The sequence below is a fragment of the Heteronotia binoei genome, chromosome 6 (assembly GCF_032191835.1).
Source record: "Heteronotia binoei isolate CCM8104 ecotype False Entrance Well chromosome 6, APGP_CSIRO_Hbin_v1, whole genome shotgun sequence".
NCBI classification, from domain to species: Eukaryota; Metazoa; Chordata; class Lepidosauria; order Squamata; family Gekkonidae; genus Heteronotia; species Heteronotia binoei.
The window spans coordinates 55,669,690-55,691,647 of NC_083228.1; the positions used below are offsets into that span (position 1 = coordinate 55,669,690).

General features: G+C 39.1%; 1 protein-coding gene across 9 annotated transcripts in view; it reads left to right on the plus strand.

The window, feature by feature from the left end:
* Positions 1-21,958, plus strand: part of FGFR2 (fibroblast growth factor receptor 2) — a 191,528-nt gene that overhangs the window by 127,485 nt on the left and 42,085 nt on the right. For 3 of the 9 annotated variants that reach the window (XM_060241496.1, XM_060241493.1, XM_060241499.1), the window contains 3 exons: positions 7,194-7,384; positions 8,186-8,330; positions 13,494-13,696. In XM_060241496.1, the coding sequence (XP_060097479.1) occupies positions 7,194-7,384; positions 8,186-8,330; positions 13,494-13,696 (539 nt within the window). Of the gene's footprint in view, positions 1-7,193; positions 7,385-8,185; positions 8,331-10,187; positions 10,333-13,493; positions 13,697-21,958 lie in introns of all 9 variants that reach the window. The other 6 variants (XM_060241497.1, XM_060241502.1, XM_060241495.1 and 3 more) reach the window with 3 other exon arrangements.

Consider the following 21,958-nt stretch of genomic DNA (forward strand, 5'->3'; position numbering starts at 1 on the left):
CTTGAGCCCACAAGCCAGTTTAAAGCTGTTTGAAGCAGGGCAACTATTTCAGGCCAGCTCCATGTGGCAGTGAGCTAAACTGGTCTCACACCATGGCCGCCTTTGTCAGGCACAGCTGTTATTATAAGACTGGGTGATGTAGAAAGTTTGATTCTCTGTATAACAGTAACTACATGCATCAGTGATCAGAAATCTACTTTGTATTAATATTTTGTTCAGATAAAGACATAACCTGTTTGATGAAATATCTCAGTGAGTAAAATTTGTACTAATTACTAGGTATCTATGAATGTACTTTGAAATTATAGAACCAGCAGTCCAGCCTGTTTACTTTCTATATATCTTTTGTTTTATGTGAATAATCATTGGCATACATGGATAAAAGTTAAGTTCTGTTCTATGAAATAAACAGGGCACATTGTGTGTGTTAGCATAGTGTTGATTCCCTCCCCACATTGCTACTTCAGATCTCTCTCTCTCTCCCCCCCCCTCTTGTTTAAGGGCAAGAAATAAGGTCATGAAGGAAATCAAACCCTGATGTGGATAAATGAAACATGAGGCCTACTGACTTATTCTTTAAAAAAAATTAAAATAATATTCTCTAAGGTTTCGTTTTATACTGAAGGTAATTGTAATATGTTTTGGAAGATGGTGTAAGGTTTCTATTAAAGGGAGATCATGCTATTTTTTAAACTCAAAGAGGGACAGGGAAGGTGGCCTTAGAACTTATTTAGTAAAAGCAAATAAACTTTATAAGGATTATAAAATGACAACATATATATTTACATTAAGTTACAATTTGAATTTATTTTATTTTTAAGTTATACCATTCCTGCATATTGGGGCTACACATATGAAGTGGCTTTAGACGTACAATTACATGCAAATACATAAAAAATGGTGTGCTTGCTCATTCAGTACACATTCACGCCTCAGCTCCATATACAATCAAACGAGATAATTCAATGGGCCATACCATTTAGATTGTGTGTGGTGGTCCTCTACATAATATGAAACTGAAACAAAACCCAATCTCTTTGCAAGCTGAAAACAAGCACCAATGGAAGTGAGGTTGTAGATCTGTCTCTCTCTCACTGTAGTTTTACTCTTCCAGAGATTTTCTGCAGAGGACAGCATTCAAAAATGTAATCCATCATCTGCAGTCTGAAGTGGTACCTTAATTTTGCTGCATTTGTGGACCAGGCCTTCCATCTCTAGTATTGAATGATAGATGCATGAACTCTTTATACATGTTTTCCCCCAAGGCAAAGTTGTCTTAAATTGCATTTTTGAACAGCTAAGGATACGTTTATTTAGATATGTGTACCATTCTTTCCTCCCCAGTGGGGACCCAAAGCAGCTTACATTATTGATCTTCTCCTTCCCTGTGAAGTAGGTTATACTGAGAGAGAGTAACTGCCCTAAAGTCACCCAGTAAATTTCCATGGCAGAGTGGAGATTTGAAGTCATGACTTGCAGATCATAGCCAAACATTTTAGTACCCCACACCTTCGCATTATACTTTCTGAATTTGCAAACATAAGGAACATCTGGAACCAAAGCTCTATAGCAAAGTTGGACAAATTTTTGGATATTTAAATCTGGTGACTGGAGCTGCGAATGGGTAAGACAGATCTTTCTGCAAACCTGAAAAGGCCACTAAGTTTGCAGAAAAAATGTGAAATCCAAGCTTTAAGCAACAGATTTCCTCAGTGGCTGTAATTAGGCAACTACACAATTCCAGGTTTGGCTCTGTCAGTAAAAGGCAGGGGGAAGGGGAAGGACTTTTTACAGGCCTATTTTGGCTTTTGAGGGAAGACTCCTTGGGACCAAACCTGAGTCCTAGCATTGCCAGCTCCATATCGGGAACTTGCTGGAGATTTTGTGATGGAACCAGGGTTTGGGGAGGGTAGAGGCTTCTGATGGATGTAATGTCATAGAGTTCACCCTCCAAAGCTTGCATTTTTTCCAGAGGACACATCTCTGTCATGTTGAGTTCAGTTGTAATTCTGGGATATCTTTATGTCCCACCTGGGTTTTGGCAACTTTAGGCCTGGAAGCAACCTCTGGGTGACTTGTAACCACCTGACTGCCATGATTCGACTAAGCCTGGCTGTTTGCTACTATTCAGCAGCAGCCAACCTATAAAAGCCAGTAGGGCATAGCAGTTAGAGCTTCAGGGTAGGCTCTGAGAGACCCAGGATCAAATCCCCATCTTGCTGTGGAAATTTCATTGCATTATTTTGGACCAGTCACATACTTTCAGCCTAATCTATCTCCCAGGGTTGTTGTGCAGATAAAAAGAAGGAGAGAAGCATAATGTAAGCTGCTTTGGTCTCCACTGTGGAGACATGTGGGATATAGATGAAGTCAATAAATAATAAATATAGCTGAAGATGGGAGAAAAATAAAAGGTAGGTTGGTGGATGGCTTAGGAGAAATGAGGCAGGTAAAGGGAAAGGATATGGGGGTTGCCAGGGGGAAGGAAAAAGGAAATAGTGTGAGGAGAAAAGTGAGGCACCCCTCCCCCACAAATCCTACCATGCAAGTAGGCTAGCACCACACAAGTGGACCATAGCTTTCCTAGGCAGAGGCTACTGGGGTTGTGGGAAGTAGCAGAAGACAGAGGGGCGGATAAAGGTAGGTTGGCTCTTAGGTGGGGAGGAGATAGGGTTGTCAACACCAAGTTGGGAAATTCCTGTAGATTTGAGCGGTAGAGCCTATAAAGGGTGGGGTTTGAGGAAGGGAGAGACCTTAGAAAGGTGTAATGCCATAGACTCTGGCCTGCAAAGCAGCTGTTTCCTTCAAGGGAACTAGTATTGCCAACCTCCAGGTGAGGGCTGCAGATCACCCAGAGTTACAACTGCTCTCCAGATGTCAGAGATCAGTTCTTCTAGAAAAAAATGGCTGCTTTGGAGGATGGTGTCTATGGCATTATACCATGCTGAGGTTGCTTCCCCCTAGGCTCCACCCCCAAATCGCCAGGAATTTTTCAACCTGGAACTGGCAACCCCAAGGAAATTGATTTATGTAGCTGTGATTCGTGATTTGCCACTGCTGCTGTAAGAAGTGAGAAACTAGGTATGTGTCTGGGAGAATAATGGGTTAGAAAGAGAGAGTGTGATGTGGGCAGGAAGAAAAAACCCGAGAGAGTGGTAGTGGGGGGCAGAAAGAGAGAGGAAGTGACAGGCATGGAGGAGATAGAGTAAGAAAAGGGGTGTCAGGAAGGAGAAAAGTGCATTAGAGAAGTAGGAGGAGAGGGGATGAAGCAAACGTGGAGGGAATGGGATAGCTGCTTGCAGATCCCCACTTGTACTACAAATTAAAAAGTATTTGTTGATTTTGTGTATTTCATCTGTGTCTGTGGAGATAATCAAGAATATGTTCAGATCACTGCCACCCAGTTGCCTGAATATATCTTCTTAATCACCCTAAGAGCTGGCATCTTTTGCCAGTCTGTACACTTTCAAGGGTATCTTTGTAGTCATAGGACAAAATGCCTAGTAAAGTTTTAAAATGAAAGTGGTGATTCTGTATTTCATCTGTGCCTAAGCAGGAAATCTTAATGCTGATATGGTACTTGTGTGGAACTAAGGCTGATAGTCTTGCACATAGCCAAGGAATGATTTAACTGCAGCATTGCAAGATTTCCTTAGCCACAAGGAAAATAAAGCTGCTACTTTATAGTACCCTGCCAGCACTGTGTCCATGAATAAATTCCCAGTAGGCATTTGTAGCATGCCAAATACATAGGGATTTATGAAAGATTCCATTGTTTGGCAGGCATCGTTATTTGCTATTACAGTCTCAGTGCTTTGCTTTTAAGATAATTTATTGGAAGACAGCATGTTTAAGAGAGACCACACTCCATTTGGGATTTGCTTAAGTTTGCTCAAATGCTTAATGAGAGTGACACTTAGGCCTCCTGACATGTTACTTATGTTTGTAAATCTAATCCTTTTTGGAGAGGGGGTGTCTTTAATCTTTTGTGAAAAGGAGATAGAACAATACTAAGTTTACACCCTTGCCATCTGGCAACTATGTAGAAAATGTATTTATTTAGTATGCCACCTCACTACAAACCGCTTGAGGCAATTCACAACTAAAATAGTACCAACAACTCAATAAAAACAAGTCAAGCCAATAAAAGCAGGTCAATAAAAATGTGAATTGTGTGTGTGTTGGTCCAGTCACTAGGAGATACTGCTTTTTCCACTGTAAGGTCTCCCCCACAGAGAATCATTTGAAATCTTTTTCTGTTCAGAAAGAAAGAGAGGGAATATGTTCAGTGCTGAATATTTCTCATCAAAAGACTTTCTCTTCCTCTTTCGAGATTCTGTCCATTGTGGCTTCAAGAGAGAAATGAACATCATATGTAATTATATTCATATTTATAAATGTTAAGTACTGTAAAATCATTTTCTTTAACAAACTTCAGTATGAGCTACATATGTACAAGCCTTGACCTGGATAACCCAGGCTGGTCCAATTTCATCAGAACTTGGAAGCTATGCCCTGATTAGTACTTGGATGGGAGACCACCAAAGAAGTCCAGAGTTGCTATGTAGAGGCAGGCAATGGCACAACTCTATTCATCTCTGACCTTGGAAACTCTTCAGGGTCGCCATAAATTGGCTGTGATTTGATGGCACTTTCACTGCCTTACATGTAACGAGATTCAGTGAGAATAAAACATCCCAATTTTAAAAGTTCAAAATACTTCTCAGTTTTCAATACATATAAGGAAAATCATTAGAACCTAATGCATTTCTAACACATGGCTTAAAGCATTTGTCTTAATACTGCAAGGTTGCAGCAAAACAGTTCAATTTAATGTGTAAGTCTGTATCTACATCTATAAATATTGTGCTATTGTCATTTGCACCTAGATTTTCCTCTACAGCAGGGGTGGCCAATGGTAGCTCTCCAGATGTTTTTTGCCTACAACTCCCATCAGTCCCAGCCAGCATGTCCAATGGCTGGGACCTATGGGAGTTGTTGGGAAAAAACATCTGGAGAGTTACCGTTGGCCACCCCTGCTCTACAGATATACCGGTCTGGTTGCAAATGATTGCTGCAGCACTATGATAGTACAATATACAGTGATGTATATGGAGGCAGCTTAAAATATTGGCCAATAAACTGGGTTGTTGTGTTTCAAAGTGTCCATTTTGGGAGAAGAACAGCTGATATAATTTCATGATGATGACACAATTCCTTTTGTACTGAGTAACACAAGTCTAAATCTGATAAATGTTCCTGTGAGTTTTGGCAAACTAAAGCTGTGACAAATACTTAACAATAGTTCCTGGGTGTATTAATCTCTTCCACTGTGATATGGTATGTGGGTAAGGTAGCACTGTTGACTTCTCTGACTCATCTGCAGCTAAGGTAGGTATAGGTGGAAGCTATCTTAATCAAATCCTGAATTTGTATTAGGACTGTGCTGAGTTTGTATTAGGACTGTGCTAAAATCTGTCTAGTACTGTTCATATGGCTATCTCCTTAAGCAGAAGACTGCTAAAATCTAAGATGGCACTATCTCTGTAACCTTTCTGATTTTCACTTCTGCATTTGCTTCTTCAATTTAAAACCAATTTCTGTTAAAGGGAAATTGTGCTAGTTCTCACCCCCCACCCCTGCTTCCTGGAGCCCAAAGAGGAATAGGAAAGTTTAGTAAAAGAAAAGAGACTTGATATTTTCCCCCAACATTATAAATATACCTTAATGTCAGCTTGAATTTTTTTTTAAAAAAACTTTTAAATTATAACATACTTACATTTCACAGGCAATACACAGAGTGGCTTCAAATGTTATTATTACATATAAATACAGTGAGAATTATGGGACTTCTTAACTGAAGCAAGAAGTGTGATTGCTTTAAATAACCATTATCAAAACATACCTGATTATGGAACAATCTTCGTTAGTCACTTTGGTTTGTGGAAGGTTTCTAACCAAGTAATTCAAAACATTGGGTACTACAAACTGATGGCTTTCACTTGCAGACTTGATGGTGTAAAATTAATTAATTGTTTCTATCCATTTTACTTTGTATATACTTAGAAACATCTGCTTTCATCTGAAGACGTTCTCTAACCCAAACTCCCCCCCCCCCCTCAGAGGTTTGTAAAAATATCCTTAATGCTACTGAAGTTCTCACAGAAGTCAGTGGTGGAGCCTGACCATTCAATAGTGGCATCTAGTTCATGTTTGTTCTACTGCACCTATGACACCTTTGTTCTCTTGTTCTCATGGAAGAAAATGCAACACGGTTCATAGGCCACAGAGATTGTCAATGGGCATTAACTATGTGACATGCCTGTTCTATTCTTAGAAGACTGATTCTATTAACTTTAGCTGGTACAGTCTGTAGCATATATAATTTCTGGCACAGTCTGTACTATATATTACTTGCTGATGCAGAGTTTCTGATTCTTATAATTTTTTAAAAGATATGTAATTGTATAGGCAGCACTACTGTTTATTGTTGAGTTCTTCTCCTCGTTTTTATTTTGTCTAATTTCTAGATTGTGCAACTTCAGTTAGGGTTACACTATGTACCCAATTTTATATGCTTATTGATGGCACAACAGTGAATAAATGAGTGCCTTGTATCCAAATGGTTTGGCAGTGAATGGCCTTAGCAACCTATTTACTGACTTTATCATAGAATATTTTTAAGTAGTAAATCTTTGTATTTTATCTGATTTGGCACTACTTACAGTCAATGGCCTTAGCAACCTATTTACTGACTTTATCATAGAATATTTTTAAGTAGTAAGTATATAAATATTTTTTCTTCTTATTTAGTGGGGATGGGTGAAACCTGATGAGCTGTGTCCGCATGTTCATAACAATAAAAGGAATGTTTCCATACTGGGAAAATACTTAGGGAATATTGCCTTAAATGTTGCTTCCATACGACCTTGTGTTCTGCATCGTATTTTTTTAAAAGAGTCATTGCACAACACTCTACTATAGTATTCAGGCACCTCCTTTGAAGTGGAGGGGGTTTTTTGTTCTACATTTTGGTTACAGCGTGATTTCAGTGAAGTCAGCCAACAGGCTTACAGGGCTTTTTGGCTCATGTTCACTAACAGTTTTCTTGGCAGCTCTTCTTAGTTCTGCATCTTTATATGTTTTCCCCCCTCTCTCTTTATTCCCCTCCCCCCATTTCTGCTTCCTGACAGAACGATCACCACACAGGCCTATCCTACAAGCGGGCCTACCAGCAAATACCTCAGCCATTGTAGGGGGTGATGCAGAGTTTGTCTGCAAAGTTTACAGTGATGCTCAGCCACATATCCAGTGGATAAAGCACATAGAAAAGAATGGAAGTAAACATGATGCAGAAGGCATACCATATCTGAAAGTTCTAAAGGTAAGGTTCTTTTTATCCCCCCAGACAATGATTAGTTATTTTTTAGATTGTGAAAAAAGGCTTTTGAGTGAGGCCAAGAGTTTTGAAACTGGGATTGAATTACTTTTAACGGCCCAGAAGCTTTCATTTGTGCCATGAATATGCTGGAACACATAGTTGTTGGTCTAAACAAAAGCAAAAGTTAGTTCCACGTTTTGGATTCCAGAAAGTTTTTTACTTGCACACAGATGGCTTGTTTGTTTTTCAGACATCATAGCCACTTATTAAGAAAATTGCAACACTACTATCTTGACATCACTTGGGATTTATTCTTGGGCAATGAGTGTCCAAAATAAACCAAGAAAATTGATTCAGTCTTTGGTATTAAGAGGCTGGGAAAACATTAAAAGTCTTTCAGTAAGGACCATGTTTGCTGCCAAAGGACATTGGCAGAGCAGGATTTTCTGTGTCAAAGATACCAGGAGGTCAGTTTTTCACCACTTTCATATGGGAAATATTTTTAAGGTTAGCAGCCAGTTTTAAAAAATTCATATTTGACCAGTTTTGTTGCATAGATGTGGCTTGTTGTAATACAGTATTGTTCTTTAAGCAAAACATTGCTCCTAGGTATCCATTGAACTAGATCCTTCCCCATTTTGTATAAAATAAATTTTATTTTTTGTTTTTAAATAAAGTAAAATATTTTTTTACTAATGTCTGTGCTAAATGGAAGACTTCAAATGTTTTGGTGGCGGGACCATATTGGTGTTTACATTTGGGGCAGCAGTTACATTGTTCTCCTATGTTATTGGTCTGTTCTAGCATTCGGGGATAAATAGTTCCAATGCTGAAGTGCTGAAACTGTACAATGTGACAGAGGCGGATGCAGGAGAATATATTTGTAAGGTCTCCAATTATATAGGGGAGGCCAACCAGTCTGCCTGGCTTACAGTTCTGCCAGATAAAGGTAACAATGTCTGTTAAAGAAAGCTGGATGTAGAAGCTGGAAAAAAATTGGTGCTTTGGGACTCTGCAGGCAGCTTGTAGGATAACTCCATGACCTTGATGTATTTATAATCTTCCCTTGGAGATGCAACTGGTATTACTCCAGTAGCCATGGAAAAATTCCCACAAATGCTGTGTAGTGTATTTTTAGTAACCTTTTTTTAAAAAAAACCTTTCTGCTCTCTATTTTACTTTGAGCTGTCCATTTGTGTTCACATATATTTGTTCTCAGCACAACATGAAAAAAAATTCGGATCAGTCTAAATCTTCCTCAGGTTTTTTTTTTTTTTTTACTACTATTATTCTCCAAGTATGGTGAGTTGGGGATTATTATGGGGATGTTGGAGATTATTATGGGGATTACAGCCACTAGTTAGATCAGGGACCAGACTGTAAGTGTAATTTCAATAACATAATATTTTAGATTTTTTACAGATGTAGTAGCAAGCTCAGTAAACATCTTCATAGACCTACCCTCTTCTTGAGGATATAATTGTGAGCATTCTTGGTGCTTTACATAAGTAATTTACCTGTGCATTACAGGGGTCTTCAAGCAGTGTGAGGGACATAGTTTCTTACTAAACCTTTTTAAAAATTCAAACCAAAACTTACAGATTTACAAATTTTAAATATTTGAGAGACAACTTTTTCTCATATTTCTCATGATCAACAAGCAAGGCTTGTACCTACTGGTTTAGAGCAGGTAACTATTTTACACCACAATGTAGCATTGCTGGCTGCTCTGGAAGGAATAGTTCAATTTAATATTTCTTGCTTGTTGTCTTTTGAGTCTACATGAGGGAGGAGATGGTGGCTCAGTGGTTAGAGCATCTGCTTGGTAAGCAGAAGATCCCAGGTTCAATCCCCAGCATCTACAACTAAAAAGGGTCCAGGCAAATAGTCATGAAAAACTTCAGCTTGAGATCCTGGAGAGCCACTGCCAGTCTGAGTAGACAATACTGACTTTGATGGACTGAGGGGGGGGGTCTGATTCAGTAAAAGACAGCTTCATATATGTTCATATATGAGCTTCTGATCTCTAAAAATAGTTACATTCACCATAGAGTATCTGTAGCAAGAAAGTAAAAGGCTAGTGTAACAGGCCACTCGGCCACCAAGAGTTGTAAATATTCATCTTATTGCTTTCTTGACTATATGAAGTGTTTAGAAGGAATTAGACGGCCAAGGTTTTCACACTTTTGATCACCATACATATGAATTGAAACCCATTGTGGATCCAAATTAAGTCTGCTATGGTTAGGTATGACCAGATAGTTGTCGGCCTGGAAGAAGTGGTCCACTGCTGCTTCAAGTGCTAATGAAATGAACAAAATCTCAGGCTCAGTAGATAAGCAAATCTGGGAGATTAGGTTCACCTTAGTATATGAACACATCTTTTATAAGGTTTTCTCTTTCTTGATTCATCTCTACACTTACGTGTTTCTGACATTCCCTTTTCTTAATTTAAATGGCATCTTAAATAAGACAGATGTCCCTTTGTTCTTTTATTTTTAATCTATCTTTCTGTTTGTAACATTTTTAAAGCAAAAAATTTGTGGGTGAATTTTTCCATGTTGTCTGATTGCATGCGTACTTAGGTGGTGAGTATAGGTTTGGTGAAGGGTGTTGATTCATTCCTCTCTAAGGTGAGCTGGGATCTGTTCATAAGCATCTTTTGGTTGAGGGCTTTGTGGATGGGACCTTCCCACGGCTGTGCACCACTGTTTCTTCTGATGTGCCAAGATCTCCGTGGTTCCACTTCCCATCCACAAGAATTCCTAAAATGTCTAGTTTTTCTCTTGCTTCCCTTTTTTTCTAGGCTGCCGGTGTTAACACTACGGACAAAGAGATTGAGGTTCTCTATATACGGAATGTAACTTTTGAGGATGCTGGGGAGTATACATGCTTGGCGGGTAATTCTATTGGGATATCCTTTCACTCTGCATGGTTGACAGTTCTGCCAGGTATATACTGCTATCTTTCAGTGGTTTCCCCCTTCCCTGCTTCATTGTTGATTGCTGCCAAATTAGCACAGCTTCTGTCTCAAAAATGGGCTTTTAATCTTCTTCAAGTGTTTTTTTTTAAAGCAAAATGCTGCCCTTCAGCTTTAAAGTGAATGGAGGGGCTTTCAGACATAAGTGGGGGGGGGGGGGGTTAAACCGCCATTTAATGTTCATTATAAATTTGAAATAAAAGGGGTTTTTGTGAGATAGTTAAGCTCAAAAACCTTAAAACCTCCCTGGAGAGGAATTCAAAATTCCCCAGTGAAGTTCAGAATTTTGAAGGGGGATTTTAAAGTAACTCTTCGTCAAAAGCCTCAACCTAGTCAAATTGCCTAGGTTAATTTTAGCCTCTGAGATAATTTGCTGTGCTGAAATATGAATACAGAAGCAGTGTTTATTTTTAACATACCTTTGGAATCAACTTGGTGTACCTTTTAAATAATGCATGTTCTAAGCAAATGGTTAGCTAATTTGCTTTTTTCTGCAAAGCATGTCTTGTCATGCTTGGAGTGGTGATATTTCTGTTTTTAGCAGACACATATTAACACGCTTCATTGCCTGAGAATGATTGTCTGTCAGAAAAAAAATATTTTTAGATGTTGGTACTAATGAAACTTGCTTGCTGTTCAGTGTCGTGTCACTGCTTTGTTTTCTTCTGTTTTGTGTGTATATGCACACAGAAGTGCTCACAGTTTGTAAGTTGCTGGTCATTATAGTTTAATATTAAATAAAGAATTGGTGTTTGCATGTGCGTATAGCCAAACTGCATTTCTCATTAAATACTGTGCTGCCATATGAATGGATCTCAAGATTTCTAGGGCGTTTTTTCTCAATGGCTGAGACATCCCACATGATCACTCTCCTTAATGTATTAATTCTTAAGGTTCCCCTGGAATATTCTTCACTAAACAGGTAGTTTGTATTTGAAGCTCCTGTTGCTTCTGCTTGCAGGGCTGTTTCCATTTTTTCAAGTGCTTCAGCACCACTTCTTAATCTGTTTGCTTGAATTAAACTTATATTAACACAAGATGAGAAATAAGAACCAATTGCAATGAACACTGTTTGTGGTAGAATGCTGATTGTTGCTGTCATGATTTGGAATAGGTAAAAGACTTCAGCTACAATCCTATGCCCACTGACTTGGAAGTAATTTCCCACTGAATATAGTGGGATGTACTTCTGAGTAGTCATGAGTGGGATTGGACTATTTTTCTTTAAAAAATTATTAATATAAATTCCAAGTAACAGATTGGACTACTGAGAGCATAATAATAAATTTTATAGTGATTTGGGTCACAATAGCTTTGTCATTTTTTTAAATTAAAATTTCAGAAACCAATGTCATTATTGTACTATTCAACCCTAATAGTTTGCATCTACTTGTTTAACACTAATTAATATGGTACTGCCATGATTCAGTGGCATTTATGGTCTAGATGGCGTTTAAGATCTGAAATAAATAGGGTCTTCCACCAATAGACTTACTCATGAGTTTGTGTATCCATCTCTGTGAACTCAGTGTTCTAAGACTGATTTCAAAATATTCTTAGAAGGGGATTCTCAGTTAACATAGTTCTTACCATGATGGAAGAAACAAGCCATGGTATTGTGACAATACTATATTCTACTTACCTCCTTCTTATGACCCTTGTTAGTCCCACATGAAATACTAGATATGACATTGTCTCCACCCTGATGTTCACTTCTCCTGTTTCAGGAGAAAAATGTTGTAGCCATCTGAACAGTGGAACAAGCTTTGTGACCCTTGTTAATAATTCAGAAAACAAAGTATATGTTTATAGGCATAGTAAAGGAATTACTAGCTTTCTTTGCTTGCACACATGCTTTTATCTGATTGTGAAGTTATTTGTGGACTTGAAGGTAACTTTTGAAATGTTGCTTCGTGACAGAAAAGACCTAACCAGTTTGTGACCAAGTTTTAAGGCAAATTTAGAGTCTCATGCTCAGGCAAAATATCTGATACATTCTAAGAAATGATAAAAGGAATTTCAGTAAGATTAGATAAATTCCTCAAGGACATTTTGCCCAGGTTGAAATTTTAGGTTAGTTTGGGACTTCCAAGTATAACACTTGAAGAACTTCATGGGAAGCTAAACAAGTTTTGATAAGAGAAGCTTGGCCATTAAGAAAAAGGAAGCTTTAATGCTACCGTGGCCCAGAAGCTGAGTTGTATTGTGCCATCTGAGATGTCTGAGCTTCAGGTGATGCTTAACCTTAGTGAGGTGAAGGAGAAACATGATGTCTGAGTTTCAGGTGATGCTTAACCATAGTGAGGTGAAGGTGAAGGAGAAAACATGGGAATCTACACACAATCTAGTTTTCAAATGAATGAAGAAATAAATAGGCAAACAGCTCCTGTTGCCCCTTAATTAAAGCTTAGCATCTAATAATACTTTAGCCTTGGCTTAAGTGAATACTTTTAATATAGAACTGCTTTAGTCTAACTCTTACGATAAAGAATTATTTGGATGCCTAAGCCAGGCTAGTTCATACCTTAACTGTTATGCTTTGGTGTTCTATAAGCCTTGCTTTTCATCTAGCTAATTCTGTGCTTGTTTGCCTTTCATTGTGTGTTCAGGTGGTTCACAGAGTTAAATACAATGCTTTTGAAAAATTATTTTGCTAAACCTGTCATTTGCTGCAGGCCAAAGTTTGGGTGATTCAAACAAATATTGATTCATCTGGAGTGAATTATTGCCCATTTTCCTGTCTCAAAGAAAAATAGAGCAAGAAAAGAATATGATCTCAAACCTAATCTCAATGTGTAGCCTTTAATTTTAAAGTTTAAATAGGCTCTCCTATTAACAGTGCACTGATTTTTGTGTAGGAGAATTGAGAAAGGCACAATGAGAGAACAGGCAGTTTAAGCCAACTGATGAAAAAAGGTTGAATTGAAGTGGATTGGAAATGGTCCATTTACCTCCTCGGGGCTCACTGTAACCATTTCCATGTTGTGGAAATCTTCAGCATTCTAAATCTCATGTGGTTTGTTTTGTTTAGTCTGATGTGGTGCCATGTTGTTTGACATGCTGTGCAAATGATCCTTTTGCTATATTCTAATTCTCTGGCATGATTGTTCCTCCTTCAAACTTGCACTCTAGCTCCTGTAGAAGACAGACCGTATCCAACATCCCCAGTCTATCTGGAAATAGCCATCTACTGTGTAGGGGTCTTCCTGATTATCTGTATGGTGGTGACAGTCATCGTATGCCGAATGAGAACCACCACGAAGAAACCAGACTTCAGCAGCCAGCCAGCTGTGCACAAGCTGACTAAGCGTATTCCTCTGCGCAGACAGGTAACAGAAAGTAGATAAAGAGTTGAAAAAAAATTATTACCCATCCCTTGAAAAAAACAAGTGAGCAGATCCTGTGGTAGAAAGCCAATGATTAGTAAAAAGGGAGGTCAGGTTTGCCTTGTAAAAATAAATCACATCTTACTACCTTAGAAGCCCAGAAAAATGCTGTAGTGTCTAAGTGGTAAAGGAGAGGCTTTCTGTACAGGCTCAGAAGGATCTTGCTTATCTAGTGCACACATGTAGAACAAGGGGTTCTACTTAATGAACATTTGAGAGGATTTTTGAAATTGGTATTTTATTTGAGCTGGTAGCCCAAATAAAATACTGACAAAGCAGAAACTGTTCAGATTGTCCCATGAGAAAGAGATCTTCAATTTCTAGTATGAATTGATAGTAGTCTTTGGGAATGCTAAGAAAAGAAAATAGGCAACACAGCATATTTGCAGGTGTCTTCTTGTGAGCTATAAAGTACAGGGATTAATAGGTGCCAAAGGCATAGGCGTGGAGGGAGGAGCCCAAATTCTTCACCTGAATAAGAATAATCATGTTTGCTAAAATAACTAGACATAGCAATATGTGCTACATGGAGGGTGGGTTTTTATTTCCTTGTGTGTTTTCTCTGCAACTTCGTAAGATTTTTTTTTCCAGGAGTCTTGTGCAGAGATTTCTCTGGATCTATATCTTAACAACATATGTTTGAATTTGAAGAAGGATTGCATTATATATATTGCAATTCAAATACTGTGGTCCTTCAGCATTGTGTATTTTGATAACAACTTCTTGTATGCTATCAACAATGCTAAAGTTTGATTGTAGAATATATTCTACTGTTTTTAATGTCAGGATTCATTTTTGCTATTACTGATTTTAAAAATTGACATGCCTATGTTTCGCATTAGTGTTGTACTTTGAATAGAGGATTTTTTTGGTCTTTGACGGTAGCAGTGTAGGAGTAAGTATTTTAATCGAATAATTCAGAGGCAGTCTGGAAAGAAGGGTGGTTTGTGAGTTGCCTCGTAGTGTGTGTGTGTGTAAAGAATTAAACTGTAATATGTCATTAAAAGATGTATTCATGCACTGCAAACTAGTTGATTAAATAATAATGGCCTTCTTACAGATGATTGCTTGCCAGACCTGCTCAGGTTCTCACAAGTTCTTTACATGTTCTTTATATATTTATCATTTTGTGAAAAGATGAATAAAAACAAAGTTATTTAATTTATAGGGTCTTAGAGTCACTTTAAATGCTTTAATTTTAAAATGTTTTTAAATTGCCTTGTTGTTTATCCCCTTCTGGACCTTGTTTGGTAAAAAGGCAGCATATATGTTTTTAATAAATACCCTATTTGCTGGCGTATAAGACTACTTTTTTGCCCTGAAAAACATGCCTCCAAGTGCGGGGGTCGTCTTATACGCCGGGTGCACTTCAGTTGGGATAGACATAGCTGCCCATAGTGGCCTTCCGATGCTCGCCCGGTGCCCATAGTGGCCTCCCGATGCCCGCCCACCTCATTCTACATACCATCCAGTATCGCGCGTTATCCAGCGTGGCTGCGGCGAGCATCAGCAGCGAGACAGGGGTGCCAGCCTTTTCGGCGTGACCGGCCCGTTCTGCTCGGCGGGAAGCAGCGGTGCTCCGGCCCGCAGCGGTGCTCCGGCCCGCCCCTTGTCTACGCAGAGCTCGCACTTGTGCACTAGTGCTGGTCACAGGGAGATGCAGGGGCGGGCCGGAGGCGCTGTGGTTGCACTGCGGCTGTACAATGGTGTGCGGAAGAGGGGGTAGTCTTATACGGCGAGTATATAACAAACTCTATATTTTGAGTGGAAATGTTGGGGGGTCGTCTTATACGCCCAGTCGTCTTATACGCCGGCAAATACGGTAAGTAAAAATTTCACATTAACTATTTCAAGATTTATGAATGGGTAAGAAGGGCTTAATTTAGAACTGTTATTTCATTTATATTAATTGAGGCTCTTTTATGATTGGAACTACTTTTATTTGCTCAGTCCCTTGAAGAGTATGATTATCATTTGCAAACAGGATTGGAAAATTAAACCCTTATTTATCCAAGTAGTGTGCATATGATTTCTGAAAATGCAGATGTTTTGATGATGGACTTTTCTTTGGTTTTGAAATATTTTAAGTATTATTGCTGTATTTTGTAGAAAGATTAAACACAGAAACACAGAACTAAGTGATAAGGGGAAAGTGCAAAGTAAAAAACCTTGACCAAGTCAAGATTCTTTCCCATTAATAACACTATGCTATTTTTCATGCCGAAGCAGTTTTTAATTGGATTTTTTAATTTTAAAAATACTGCTCAGAAGATCTTGCTTTGAAAAGATTTTACTGAGTATTTCAAAATAAATAGCTAATGAGTAGTAGAAATTTTGCTGAGTAAAGGGAACTCTGATCATCAAGCATCAGTTCATATGTATGTAAACATAGATTATATATAAGTATTGGAAATATTAGCTTGATGTAATATCATCTCTCTTGAGTAAAAAGTAAAAAAGGTAGTTGCCTGTGGAAGCACCAGTTGTTTCCGACTCTGGGGTGATGTTGCATCATGACGTTTTCACGGCAGACTTTTTATGGGATGGTTTGCCTTCCCCAGTCATCTGCACTTTCCCCCCAGCAAGCTGGGTACTCATTTTACTGACCTCAGAAGGATGAAAGGCTGAGACAATCTTGAGCCGGCTACCTGAACCCAGCTTCCGCTGGGATAGAACTCAGGTCGTGAGCAGAGAGCTCAGACTGCAGTACTGCAGCTTTACCACTCTGCGCCATGGGGCTTCTATCCCTTGAGTAGCCATTCCTAAATTAGTGTTCTGTGCAGCAAGAAAGTGTTAATTTGAGCATTTGGAAATAGAAGGTGTGTTGAAATGACCTGATAATTTTCAGGTGTTGCAAATTTGATTTTGCTGCTAGGCTGCAGAGGTTCTCTGGTGCTATGGATAAAGTATTACCTGGATTTCCCCCCACCTCTGCCCCTTTTTCTTAGCACTTCAGAGATTGCCACAGCTGAAGATAGGATGCTAACTCCAGTAAGTCTTTATTTTGGAATATGGAAGGCTTGGGTTTTGCTTGTGGTGAGGGTTTGACTAATCATCATCTTTAAGATCAGAGAAGAATTTGCTGCAAAATAAGTTTGGCTGCTGCTTGCACTGTTGGCACCTGCTTTTCATCTGCTTTTTGGTTGTGAAATGTTATTGTCTAAGCTGTGTCATTTGACAGGAAGGAGAAGAGAGAAAATGGTTGTACCTCATGGAAGTGAGCTACACTGAAAATGGACTTGATGTTCCTTCACCACTTTCAATGCTATCCTTTCAATGCTTCTTGGGGTTAAATCCCATTGAGTAGACTTGACTAGGGTTCTGAATAGACCTGCTTAGGATTGTTCTCTGTCTTTACTAGTATGTGCACATTGCAGCACAGTATAGAATATATTATCACCTTAGAGACTCATTGACTGTCTGCCCTTGGACCCCTCTAGAGCAGGGGTGTGAAACATGCAGTCTGGGGGCAAAATCAGGAGCCCTCCGGGGGCCTATCAGGCCACCGAGCAACTGGCTGTCATCCGCTTCCTTCTCCCCCTTTCTCGCTTCCTTCTGTATAACAGTTTGCTTTGCAGGGTTTGCTCAATTGCATAGGAGCTACAGAACAAAACCTCTGTTTTCTCTATTGACTGAGGCTCCTCCCTGGAGAGGCAGAACTTGTTTTTCCAGACTTTAGATCACACAATAGAGCTACTGAGCCAAGCCTCTCTTCCTTCTATTGTCTCAGGCTCCTCCCCGCCCCCAGTCCCCTGGGGAAAGAAAGAAAGAGCCACAGCATCCTTTTCCCATGGGAGAAATACAAAGAAAGCACCTTTAAGGTCAATGTGCTAACATTTTAAGCATGTTTTCAGGGTTTTTCTAAACCATATATATTTAATTGTGTTTGTGTCCTTTATAAAGTTTTTATTTCTGCTACCTAATGCTTGCAGGAAAGGGCGGGATATAAATCTAAAAATTAAATTAAAATTAAAAAATAAGTGCACACATGGCCCAGCCCAACATGTCCTGGCCCAACAAGATCTCATTTAGGTCATATCCAGCCCTCATAATAAATGAGTTCAACAGTCCTGCTCTAGAGCCTTTCTTCTTACAAAGATTCACTTGAGAATCATGGCTTGTGACAATGTATACAAATTATGTATCTCAGAATTCAGAATCAAAGGATTCCCAGTTGCCTCTAAGCAGTCAGTTTTGAAGCCAAAGACCTGCAAGGCAGATAGTGACTAACTAATCCATTTGCAGCATTAAGATGAATGTTCTGTGACATCTGAGCAAAAGCATCAGGAGAACACAGGATTAGCAGAAGAACAGCTAAAAACCTCAATAGGAAGGAAAATGGAGAGTTGGACAGAATCTAGAAGACGATTCCTGATATTTCATCCCAAAGGGGATAGATTGTTAAATATTCTTTAATCTTATCTAATATGAATATGTGGATTACTGAGCAGAATGTATGCTTGTAAAATATATACATACGTGCACAGGTACTCATGTATGTCTGGAATTTTGGATGTCTTGTTCTCTGTTAGAGAGATTTTTCAGTCCAAGCACATTTATAAAGGGAGATGTGTATCAGTACTTGGATAAAAAAGGATTATTGGCCTGGGGCTGGAATGAAAGCATCACAATGACCTGATCATGTGGTGATGACAGAGAAAATGCTGTTGGTACACAATACATCTGTCAGTAGTCAGAACATGGATCATCATAAACTCAGCATTTTCCAAAGGGCAGTTATCCCAGACTGTCGGTTTGTTAAAATCTCTTTCATCAGTTGTCTTTCCCCCTGCCAACAACAGGCCTCACTTTCATCATTTGTTGTACAGTTGCATAATGCAGAGTTCACTGTGCAGAAGTTTTAAAAAGATATTTAGAACAATGTGCAAAGCAAGCACTTGCCTTAAAACTAATGCATAAGTTTCCATTTCCTGGATCTGCTGAGCAGAGGTTTTATTTGTGGCCCAAGCACCAAGGGGAGGGGCAAGGAGAGTGCCAAAGGCAAGAGGTTCTCTTACAACCTTTCCAGATACCCCAGTTGAAATAACACACAAACACAGTTTTTCGGTGAAAGTGGAATAAAACTGGCCACAACTTTATTGGTTACAGTACTCCGAACAATGCAATCTGTAACTTTATGGTATTGGCTGGTAACTTTTGCAATCTTTTTTTTGGTGTATGTGTCATTCAAGGTTTGCTAATTTATGGAAATTGCTATAAGCATTCTTAAAGAAATATGCTTTTTCATATTTTCTAAAATGTTTATTCTGCAGCCAGGCTTTTTTGTAGAAAAAGCCCAGCAGGAACTCATTTGCATGTTAGGCCACACCCCCAGATGTCACCATTGTTTCTCACAGGGCTTTTTTGTAGAAAAAGCCCAGCAGGGATTCATTTGCATATTAGGCCACACACCCTGACACCAAACCAGCCGAAACTGCATTCCTGTTTGTTCCTGCTCAAAAAAAGCCCTGTTTGCAGTTAAAAAAACAAGCTAACCAACTAGAGTGGTAATAGGGGTAATAGATAATTTGGTTTTCACAGGTCAAGCTTCTTGTATTTCTAAAAGTAACTCTTTAATTTCTGTACAATAAGTGTTAGGGTTTATACTTTTTAAAAGGGTGTTTTCTTTAACAGGTATGTGTTCCTGGATTAGCTGAATAGGTCTTTTTTTGGGATACATTGCACTTGTTTTGGAAGTTTTATTCCTGAGATTTTTTATTAATTTTGCTTGGCAGTAAATGTATATTATTTTAATTTTTTATTTATATTAGTATACTGCCCTTCCCTAAATTCACAGAGCTCAGGACAGTTAACAAGAAAGGCTACAATTTAAGACCAAGTCACTTTAAAATAGTTGAAATGATACCAGAATGCTGCCAATTAGACATACAATATGCATTACTATCCCACAGTAAGTGGGACAGAGTGGGAGGAGAGGGAAGAGAGTGCCTGTTACTGTCCTCTGCCTAAAGCCTGGTGGAACATTCATTTCTGCCTTGCATGCCCTTTGGAACTGCATAAAGTCCTGCAGGGTGTGGATGTTGCTTGGCATAGAATTCCACCAAGTAGGAGCCAGGACTGAGAAAGCCCTGTCTCTGGTCAGAGACAGCTGGACATTTTTAGGGCTAGGAATCACTAGTAAGTTGTCCTCAGCAGAGTATAAAGCTTCTTGGGAAACATACCAGAGGAAAGAGTCCCATAGATATGTTGGTCCTGGACTGCTGAAAGCCTTAAAGTTCAGTACCAAAACCTTGGATCTGACCTGATACTCCACTGGAAGCCAGTGCAGGTTAGGGTTAGCAAAGCACAGGTTGAATGTGTGGGATCCATGGTGTTCCTGTCAGGACCTGTGCTGTTGAAGTTTCCAGGTGGAGTTTCCAGATCAGTCTCAAGGGCAGGCCAGCATAGAGTGAGTTACAGTAATCCAATCTGGAGGTGACTGTTGTATGGATTACTCTGGCTAGGTCAGGGCAAGACGGGAACTCAGTTCAATTAAATTTTAAAAGTACAGAATGTTCTTATTAGCTTTCAGGTTTGGATGTGAGAATAAATAACCCAGTTCCTTTTGGTTTAATGAAGAGTTAAACCAGGTGACATTTACAAGGCATTGGGAAGGTGGATGGTTTTAAACAATTAAAGTTGAAATCTAGTGCATGGTCAAATCAATAATCTCCATCGTGCCCTTTCACCCCCCCTTTCTCACAAGATAAGATCTTGAGGCTTTTTTGTTGTTTGTAACAACAAGGAGCCATTGTTTGAGAAACTAATTGAGGAAAATTTGAAAGCTAAGAGCAATGTTGCTCTTACTCTGAATGCACCTGGCTTCTTTGAAACAGGTATCCAAAAATGAAGAATGTGGAACAACTGCTAAGACCCAGTTATCTGTTCTCCTGTAGTTATCCAGAGCCAATCACAGTTTCACTGGTCTCTGTTGTAGTTTCATGTCTGTAAAATTTTGATGGCACCTCAATTGGATTTGGCATGTCATTGCGACTAACCAGAAAATAAAATTGGTGGATTAGCAGGTCCTGAATTTTTGATGATGTGTGGATTCCAGTAGCATCTCTGAGGAAAGCCCATTTCCAGTCTATGATCTATTTATGAAATTTCAGCAATAAAACAGACTGTTTCTCTTGCACGGATCATGTGGACTGTATTATAAGATGGAATCAGAGAGGGGGCTGATGTTACACATTTGTAGTAAACCTAAAGAACTAATGCTTGGGCATCAGTTTGGGGTAGGAGGTAATCATGTGATCTCAAATAATTCTTGTCACAGGATAAAGGAAATGTGTGTCATAAGAACTATCATATCTGCTGCTAGCAAGGTAATAGGCTGTGAGTCACAGAGAATTTCAATATCTGGAAGAAAAAGACAGATGGAAAAAATCCCATTAACTCCAGAATCATTATTAATTAGATTGTGTTGAACTCTTGTAGCCAGGCACAAAAACTGAAGGGCAGCTGTTGGTGTCTGCTCTATCTTTGTCAATCACCTTTCCGATGGAATTCCTATTTTCCAAGTATTCTATGAGATCTTTCTATTTTTGTTGTTCTAGTTAGGTTAGTAGATGGCTTTAAATTTTTTATAACCTTTCATTTATGCTTATTTGCAGTAGAGATGTGGACAAGAAAACATTGGGATTTGGGGAAGATCCAGAAACTGCAGCTAGTGCAGAATATGGCAGAGCACTTTCTGACAGTGACATCTGTGTGGAAGTGCATTCAGCCAGTGCTATGCCACTGTCTGTTGAGTACTGGATCTGGTTCAAGGTTTTTGTTATGACCTTTAAAACCCTATGCAGCCAGGGACCAGCATACCTACGGGACTGTCTCTCCTCATGTGCCCCAGAGAGCCTTGTGTTGTGCTAATCAATATCTTTTTGTGGTCCCCAGCCCAAAAGATGTCCACTTAGTTTTGACCAGAGCCAGGGCTTTTTCTCCTCTGGCCCTTGCCTGGTGGAACTCACTCCCAACTGAGATCAGGGCCCTGTGGGACTTGTTACAGTTCTGCAAGGCCTGTAAAATGATGTTATTCTACCTCTCCTTTGGCTAAGGTGGTGGACATCGAACCATCTCAGCCTCCCCTGTCAAAAGCACCAACCCTAGTGCTAGACAAGCATCTTGCAGAAGGTATTATGTTTGTTAAACTGCCATCTTGTTTTGTAATGTTTTAAATCTGGTTTTAGATGATATTATTTTAACAATGGT